General features: G+C 40.5%; 1 protein-coding gene across 4 annotated transcripts in view; it reads right to left on the bottom strand.

Moving 5' to 3' along the window:
• Window positions 1-6357, bottom strand: part of BTRC (beta-transducin repeat containing E3 ubiquitin protein ligase) — a 193904-nt gene extending 187547 nt beyond the window's left edge. For 3 of the 4 annotated variants that reach the window (XM_020966967.2, XM_020966949.2, XM_078151096.1), the window contains exon 1: window positions 6145-6357. In XM_020966967.2, coding sequence (XP_020822626.1) covers window positions 6145-6192 — 48 coding nt within the window. In that variant the 5' untranslated portion in view covers window positions 6193-6357. The remainder of the gene's footprint in view (window positions 1-6144) is intronic. The other variant, XM_020966957.2, reaches the window with a different exon arrangement.
• Between the last annotated feature and the right edge of the window lie 3526 nt (window positions 6358-9883).

Consider the following 9883-nt stretch of genomic DNA (forward strand, 5'->3'; position numbering starts at 1 on the left):
TTAAATGAAAACTATAAAGAGTAGGAAAAATGTGACTCAATTTCTCAATGATATTTGTCAAGATTTATTTAAAACAGACATAGTAAGTGGACATAAATCAAACAAATGAATAAAAAAGGGAATCAGCAAGGATGACTATCTTCATAATTTTTGATGATCAATCAATCAGCAAGTATAAATTAAGCATTTAATACACGGCAGGTACGATATTAGGCACTAGGGATACAAATACAATCAATGAAACAATTCTAACCCACAAAAAGCTTACATTCTAACAGGAAAGAAAACAAGGACAAATACAAGCTTACATAGAGTAAATATAAAGAAAATAAAAACAAAGTATTTAAATACAAGTAGTTTGAGATAGAAGACAGTTTCTGAGAATCAGAAGACTTCATATAAAAGGGTAGAAAGTGACTTAGCATTTGCTTGTCAATATATATTTGTCTTTTTTTCTTTTCTTCCCCTCCCCCCAACTTTGAGAGTAGGGAATTGGAGAGGATCTTAATTAGAAGGTTCACAAGATTTTGATATATTTTTTAATTCTTCATCATAAAACCACACTTATTACACTGGATATGAAGCGTGCTTTTGATGAAGTCCATTTTTCCAAATCTGGCTTTTATTACAGAGCATGTTTTCAATGGAGTTTAAATGAGGTGAGTTCTCAAGCCTCTTGAGCACATTTAACCCCATCTACTGGTTAAATCTCTTAACATTTCATTACATGTGGCATAGTACAAGGTCATAATACTATATGGAACTCCCTTTGGGAAGTTCTGTAACTCTAGAATATTTCTGCTTTTCAGCATAACTCAGTTCATCATTCCTTCAATAGGGACACGACTTTGGTATGTGTGTGTGTGTGGGGGGGTATTTTAGTCTTATGAAGATGTCCAGATATTACAGCCTTACCTTCTGACAACAATTTTGGCATAGCTTTGAATGAAAAGGTGAGTTTCATAAGTAAAAATTACCTTTTGCCAATCCTGAAGTTGGAAGATCAGCCAGAGGTCTAGAAACAAAATAGCTAACCCCTGCTATGAAGAAAAACCACTGGTCATGGCAGTACAAAACCTGGAGTATGTTAGAGGAATCAATAACAACCCTTCCAGGTGTCAAGTCCCTCTGAAGATCATTGCTTATTTTCTGAGAATTAATTAGGCTGTTTGCAAAAATAGTTTGAGTTCTGGGCATTGTTTTTCATTTTCTGCAGTACTTTCCTTTGCATTTCCCTTTCCTTTACAATCACATGCAACAGGATCCTGTTTCACTGTGGGTGTGACTAATCCCTGGATTAGGATTTAATTACCCACACCAATAGCAGCTGTAATATCTCCAACAGTCATTGAAGTGTGCTCATTAAAAAAGCCACAACTTTTGCATGTTTCCTTGGAGCAATATGTTTTTTTAAAAACCACACAATTAAAACTATAACAAAACAAAACAATAAAATGCTGTGTGTATGGAATGAAATCCATCACTCAACCGACAGAAAAGTAACTTAAGTGGGGGAAAGTTCAATCTCGTTTCATCTGGTTAAAGTCAGGCTTCTAAGTGGTTGGTGTCAGTAAAAGCACACCTGAAGAACCACTACTGTAACAAAATGTAACCATCATTGCTTTTTTAAAAGTAATTTGAACCCAGTATGTGCAAATTACTGTGCACTAAGAATATCAAGACACCTAAAAAACCCATCCCTAGCCTCACAGAATGGACATCACATCAGAAATCCACTAATCTTAGTATCCCCTCTGATAACGGAACTAAAGATATGTAGGAGAGCATGACTGCTTTTCAGGGCCTCAACCAACAGAGGTTACAAAACATTCCTAATTTCTCTAATATGCCGTTCGAGTTTAGTTAACCACAAATTTATCTAAATCTTTCTTGAATTTCTTTATATCTTTATTACTTCCTGGAGTGATAATTGCCCTAATTATATACTCGCTCTACTTGTCATAAAATGACTTCATTCAAGCTTTAAGCAGTATTTCTAGTTCAATGTTTGGGGATTTAGTGAACTTCTTCATATTCACCCTATTCATAACCTGCACAATTTTTAAAAGTCATTCTTAACCTTTTCTTAGCCTATGTCTTTCCAGGCCTAACTTTTAAAAAGTTTGTCCTCTGTTTCTTTGATTATTTTCAGATCCCACCTCAGGCACACATTCTAGCTGTATGACCCAAGTCACCTAACATTAAAGGATGCTCAATTTTCTCATTTGTAAAATAAAGGAGGTGAGAGGCCACAAAGATAGATTCTATGAACTCAAAGTTCCATTACAGCTCTAAATCAATGATCTCATACTCTATGTCAACTGTCCTTCTTTGCAACTTTTCCAGCCCCGTTATATATTTCTTTAAAGGGTCTTTTTTCCTCTAACAAACTGTGGGCAAAAATACCTGGGGATCTGCTATGATCAATAAATAATGACCCCTAACAAAACCATTATTAGTTTTGATATAATCTAGTACTTCTAATGTGCTTTAAAACAATGTTTCCTCAAATGGGTTAAACATGTGCTCTATAACCTTCTTTATATTATTCATCTCTGGCATTCACATTCATCTCTTTCATAAAGCAAGCAAAGTTAAAACTCAGTCTAGATCTCAGATAAGGCACAACTAATTCAAAATCAAGAACACAGATAAAGTTTTCTTGTAATTAATCTTCTATAAAATATGTTCATAGCTTAAAATTTGTGTAACATTTGTGTAAAAATGTCATTTTTACCTTCGGGGGCAAAATTTTAACTATTAAAATATGCAAACTACAAAATCTGTGCAAAAGTGGTCTGAAATAACTCATAATTTGGGAAAAGGAATGAGGGAGGAAAAACAAATCTAGATATTGCAAATAAACTTTAGTTAAAAGGAGGTTCTTTTTATGTACTGATTACCCAGTGAAGAGTATTTGAGACTACCAGGATAGAGTGTTGGACCTAGAGTCAGGGATCCTTACTAGTTGTGTAATCCTAAACAAGGCACTTAACCTTTGTCAGCCTCAGTTTCTTCATCTGTTAAATGGGAATAATAATAGCACCTACCTCCCAGGATTGTTGTGAGGATTAGATAAGATGATATTTATAAAACACTTTGCAAGCTTTAAAGTACTATATAAATGCTAGCTACTATCTACCAAGGTCAATAAACATTCTTCACAGTTAGTCAGTCTCCTTGATTGATATAAACAAACACCATGCAGGAGATAACAGGGAAGAATAAGACAGTCTCACTGAATTTAAATTATGCCCCAAATACACACAAACCAATATTCTGATGGTGCCATAGGAGTTGTTTTGTGGAATAGTGTGATTGTTGTTCTTGGCTTTAACTTCACAAGGTTACAGGTGTCCTCCAAACATTTAATAATACATTCTAAACAACACATTATAGATCACCCATAAATTTATCTACACATTTCTTGAATCTATTTGTATTTTAGTTCTTTTGGAGTAACAAATTTCTTAGCTAACACAGTGTGAAACTGTCTTTCATCTGTGCCAAAACTACCCTTCCAATCAAGTCAAGAAGTATTTATTAAGTATCTACTTTGTGCCAAGCACTGTGGATCACTCAAAGTTAAAGTGACACCACAGAAACTACAGGATTTCTGGGCTGGAAGACACCTTAGAGATTTAGTCTAGCTCTCTACTTTACACATAAAGACAAGAGAGGCTCAAAAACTGACTTCTAGCCTAAGGTTCCACAGTAGATGACAGAGCAAAAATTTGAAGTCAGGTTATTTGACTCTTCTATAGACCTCTCCCTCTAATTCTAGTATGCAGAACACTGGTGATTAAGTTCATATCTAATACACTCACATTATTCAAGATTCTGTAAACACAGAGTCACTAAGAGAGCTCATAAATAAACACAAGTAAACAAAGACCTCATAAATAGGAAAATGAGGTCAAAGAGAAGTTGACTTACCCAGATCCATGTAAAAGACTTCTACAGACCTCAACCAGAACACTAAATGTCTAGATCTCAGTCATCTGCTCTAGCATTTAAAGTATGCCTCTAGTATCTCTCTTGGTGACTACTTCGGCTTCATTCCAGACAAAAGCTATGAATAGTAGCGCCAAAAGAAAAGTATCAGAAGTTGTCCATAGGGCTTATTATCCCTATGGGAAGTGACACCCTGACAGGTATAAAATAAGATATGGTCAACTCTAATTCAGATTTAGAAGTTTAACTTAACTCAGGTGGCACAACTCAAACATGACTAAGTCCTCGGTATACAACTGAGACCAAGTAGTAGAGAATGTTCTTGCACTGCTGTCTAAAGTAGATGATCTCATAATACGTGTTTGTGATCTGTAAATTATATTATTCCATAAATCTGGTAAAAATGTCTTAAGTTGATAGAAAGATTCTATCCTCTAAGTATAAAATAGAAAGTGACCACCAACTTTAAAAACTAGAAGCTGTCCATATGTGTATATGAATAATTCCTGCCTTGTAAAGTAAAAATAAAATGATCACAGATTTAGAATAGAAAGAGGACTGGGTGTGCATCTAGTCCAACCTTTTCTCACTATACAGATGGGATTGTCCAAAGTCAAAACGGTAGTAAGTAGAAGAGCCAGGACTTCAATATCCTCTAACTTTCACTACCCTATGCTACCTCCTAAATCAAAGACTTTTATATACCTGATAACAGTATTTAAACTTTGAGTATTAATTCAAAGAGACACTTCAAACAACTGATTTCTATGTTCTTAATAAATTTTTAATTCTGATGAGTAAAAGTATTCCCATCAAATGAACTTTCACCAAATGTTACAAATCACTTAGAATGCATTCTTGGAAACAAAACAGTTAGATTGTTTTGGCCTGATATTAACTAAGTTAGTAGTTATTTAAGTTTGTAGTCGTTACTGTATTCCAGGCAATAACACTGGAAATACCAACCATTCATTCAAAGAACGAGGTTAGGGGCTATCATTGTTCCAAACTCAATTCTGGAGAAATTAGAAACTTAAGTAAATAGTACTGATTTCCTAAAGACCAACTGGTAAACTCAGATAAAGTCTAGGTGTATTCTTTTCCATTAGCACTGGCCAGCACTAACTACAAAGTCTGATGTCAACATGTGAAGTTTTGTTCGTGGGATAGCCAAAGACAATCGGATTAAAAAGCCTCAAATGCTAAACTTACTCAAAATTAACTAAACACTACCAAAGCACAAGTATGACACAAAGTTAAAGAAATATGAAACAAAGAACCCCATATCCCATACCCTCTAATGGCTAAAAAGATCTAATATCACTTTTCCCATTCCACTGTCCCACTCCTTTTTCTTCAGCATCTGCCACCCCCTCTCCACTCCCGCATTCCCATCTCACTAATTCACTCTGCAACACTTAGGGAGACTCTCCACGACCCACTCCTTTCTGAGACTGTCCTAACCTTCCTTGCCTTTCCTCCCACGAAGCAGGCATTTGCCCCAAACCTTAGTAGTCTCTAAACTCTCCTCTGCCCCCGACCTTGTTCTCGTCAATTCCGTCCCACTACTTAGAGATCATCAACTTGTTCCGTTACAATATCAGCCCCCACCCCCACCCCCCACCTCTCGTCCATTGCAAAGCGGGAGAGCAACTCGTTGCTCGGTTCCTCTTTCGCTGGCTCAGGCCTCCCCAGTCCCGGTGCCCTCGTCTCTAGCGGCCCTCCGCCCCCGCCCCGGGAGCCCCTCGGCCGCTGGCTTCCGGCCCTTCCCGCTCCGCCCCGCACTCGCCCCCAAATACCTGTCCTCCCCCGCAGCGGCCGAGAGCCGCCGGCGCCGCAGGACCGACAACGGCCCCTGCCCGCTCCCGCCCAGCCTCCGCGACCTTCCATTTCCCCAGGAACTGGCCCGCTCTCCCCTTCCCCTCCGTCGCCCCTCGCGCGCCACTGGCAGCCCCCCTCAGTCAGGACCCCGCTGTCACTGGGACTCTCCTCCACAAGATGGCGGAGCTGCTACTCCCGAGCCCCGGGCCCAGGCCCCCAGCTCCCGGCCTGCCCGGACCCGTCCAGCCACTGCCGCCCCCGGACCCCAGGCGAGCGGTCCAGGCCCAAGCCGCAGCCGAGAACGACGCGGCTGCTACTCCCGCCGCCGCCGCTAACGCCGCTGCTCCCCGGCCCGCGCCTCCTCCTCACCATAAACTTGAGCGCCTTCTCCTGCAGCACTGCCTCGGCCGGGTCCATAGTCACCGGGGGCCGCTGGGTCTCACAGCTCCGCCAGGGCCGCCCCTTTCGTGCCAGGCCGCAGCCAGCGCAGCTCCCGAATCCCGCCTCCTCTTCCTTCCCCCCGCCCTCTCCCTACCTCTCCCGGCACCGGCAGGGGGGCTAGGAAGAACCGGCTCAGCCGCGCGCAAGCGCGGGCCCAAGGGCTCACGGGATAGGTAGTTCTCGGCCTGATCGCGGTAGGGGGCGGGGCAATGAGGGGAACTGAGACACCAGCCAATCCCTGCGCTAGGCCAGTTGTGCTGTTTCCCTGCGAGGACTGAAACGGGCTCATGGGAAATGTAGTTTTTCTGTCTCTGGGTAGCGGAATTGCATATGTCACCTTGGTTACTGGGAGAAGCTTAGGGAGTCTAGCCTGGTATGTGATCACAAGATGGCGACTATATAATTTTTACCGAGTAGCAAGGGGTTAACCACAGGCACAGAGACAGGTTTTACTACAGCCCTGCGAACTCAGGTTAAGGGGGCTGGATTCCTCCAAAACCTCATAAGTCTGTCCTGTATCCAAAGGATTGCTATCCACTGGGACTATTCTTGTGAGCAGGCTGCTGAGTGCTTTGTCATCACTTGGTTTATCAGCCTAAGGACTTTCCCACTGCTTGGTGAGAACTCATCATTTCTCCTACAAAATTCAGGCCTCTGTTCCCCAAATTAGGCTAGATCTTGCCACTGGAACTAGCTTCCTAGTTCTGGGAAACCATACTTGACTCGTGACCACTTAGAGTACAGCTCTGGCCAAAAGCCAAACAGCTACTTTCGAAGTGTCTTTATGTGGTGGAAATAGGTGGGACTACAGTTAAGTCAGAGTTCCAGGTTGTTCTTTTGTTTGTTTTGTTTTGGGGTGAGGGATGTTGAATGTGGTTTTAAATTCTGGGAAAGCTTCATTTTGGAATTTGGTTCTACCCTAAAACAAAATAACCCTGCCTAAAAGGTTAAGCATAAGCAAACCCAAGCCTAACATTGACATGACATATAGATATAGCTATTTATAGATATGTTGATTTATAAATTTACAAAATACGTGAATTAAAACATGAGTATGTGGGACAAGGTGATTAGGAGTCCCTGATCAATTTGATATTTCCCCAACTCATCAACTTGATAAAATTTCAAGGCGTGAGCCTTTAGAGGAATCTTACTAGAACCTCTCCAAGGAGAGTGTGGGCATACCCACTAGTACCTTACTTAGAGGACCAGAACTATACCTAGTACCTGAAGCTGCTGCCAAGATGATATGCTACCTGGAATTTAAGAAGACTGATTCTTGTAGAAGGAGCTTCTTGCTTTCTGTTGTCTATCAATTCTGCCTCACTTAAATCCAATTCAAGCACCAGTCAAGATATCATCCAGTGATCTCATTGGTCCTCTTCTGAAACTAAGGACAAGCAACAACAATAATAAAAAAGAGTTGACAGACCCAACAGCTCACTCTTTCAGGAGTTCTTTTTGCATTCTCCCATCCAGAAGACAGGTTAGTGCATAGGGGAAAAGAAAACTATTTCTTGTACCCAGGAACTGGAAATGACTGTCTTGGAAAAGAGACAAGTTGTATATTCTTGCAGGCAGCTGAAAAGAAGAGATCCTGAAAGGCAACATTTTCAACCCAAGGTGACAGCAAACAGCTTAATGATAGATTTCCTGTAGAAGCACATGGCAAAAGCAGACTTGTGTGCTTACTCAGACTACAGATGCAGTTCATGGACAATGTTCATCAACCTCAGACCCCTATGTGGCAGGTGAAAGTGGGAGAGAGAGGAGGGGAATTCTCCAAACTGATTATGTAATCTCAAAATCTAGCCTTCTAGCCCATGAATAAGAGTTCTCAAAGTTTTAGTCTAGGGAATCAGTGCATTGGTCATTTTCTAAAACTGTACTCAGAGAAAAAAAGAGTATCACCCACTTAATTTCTGAGTAGCTATCTACTTGGAGAGCAAAACCAATGAGTTATTTGTACCATGCAGGGCTGATGGGATTTGCAAAACCAGTAAGTTATTTGTACCATGCAGGGATTGCTTGTGTAGCAGCCCCAAAGTGTATTTTCTTTCAGGGGAAATGCCAAACAACAGTGTGCCTGGAGTAGAGAGAGATATGGTCCTAAATGGGACTTGCCCTTCACTAGTGGACTAGGGCTAAGTTAAGCAGGCAGACTAGTAAGCAAATACAAGATTTTGGCCTCACACTAACGTCAAATATGGCAGGATGGGGCAGAAAATCCACAGAAAAAAATCACTGGTTTGGCTGAGTATGCACCCAATTTAATGGAATGGTAGGGCAAACACCAACTGCAAGAGGGTGAAAAGTGAATTAGAGAAAGAAGTAGTACTAGTTTTGAGATATTTGGCATTTCTCCAGAGAGCTTGGCCTGAGTTCTTGCCATTCCACTCTTGCCCACATATGCTTCCCCCTTTGTGACTGAGCACTTCCCTGAAGAAGCATTGTTTTAGTAATCACATTTACCCACTTATGGACTAAAGTCTATTCTCTAGTTTCTTGACTGTGTTCTGCCTTACTTGTATCTACATTTTATGATCCTCAACAACACCCTCCCCCCAAAAAAGTTAAACCATGTTTGACATCTAGATGGGTTTTTTAAAGCTGAAAGGCACATAATTATCCAAACAAAGAAGTATTTATTAATCACCTACTACATACAAGATGCTCTGCTAAATAACAGGAGATACAAAGACAAAACAAAAAAAAAATTCCAACCTTAAAAAGTAGGGTATTTCCAACACGGTATCTCCCATGCATAAGTCAGGATTACACACAATTCCTTGAAAGATAAAACAACAGAGATAACCTCGTTCTATTATCTGATCATTACTATCAAAGGCATAAAGCAGGGTACTTATGCTCACCAAAGTTTTTCCCCACTACCATGGAATTTTCTATCTTCTAGATGCTACTGTTTGTAGAGAATATAATGGTTGCATAAAGCCCCCAAACACTGAAAAACCTCCTGGATGAGATCCATAATCACTCCAGAGTTTGACCCAACCATTGACATAGGAAATACCAAGTGGATGAAGAATACCTATTGTCCAAACTATGATATGAAGGCACATGGACAACCAAAAAGCTCTTCCATTAGTTTCCATATTGTGGACAGACACTATAAATGGACAATTAGCTGGTCTCAGAATTGAACAATAGGAGGAAATCAGGCTAGATTGCCTTTGGAAAATCGCCAAATTCTTTTCATAACCCCCAGCTTCTCTCTGGAACATGTTCATCTTTTTAATGCCAACATCCTACTGGTGGTACTGATGTATGTCTGAAAACCATAAAACACTACACTGCCAAAGAACTGGAATTGAAGATAACCTGGAAGGCAATAAGAAGCATATGATGGATATAAATGGCTGCAAGATACCACAAGTAAAGAAAGGGTCACCAAAGAAAAGCTGGGTTAGTTATATCATGACAAGTGGGGATAAGTGATACACAGCCCTTGAGCTCCATTGGTATCCTTGTGATGTCAAATTATAGCAGTTTGGGTATAGATGCACCTGTCCTCACCTCTACCCCCACCCCTACACACAGTCAGCCCCAGCATTTATAGCTTACATAAAAATACAAATAAACAATACCAAGAATCTATTCTGTATTATTTATTGCTGGGCTCCTGAACTTTTGTTTTATCCATTTATTT

Source organism: Phascolarctos cinereus, unplaced genomic scaffold (genome assembly GCF_003287225.1).
Source record: "Phascolarctos cinereus isolate Bilbo 61053 unplaced genomic scaffold, phaCin_HiC Scaffold_3;HRSCAF=262, whole genome shotgun sequence".
Classification (NCBI taxonomy): domain Eukaryota; kingdom Metazoa; phylum Chordata; class Mammalia; order Diprotodontia; family Phascolarctidae; genus Phascolarctos; species Phascolarctos cinereus.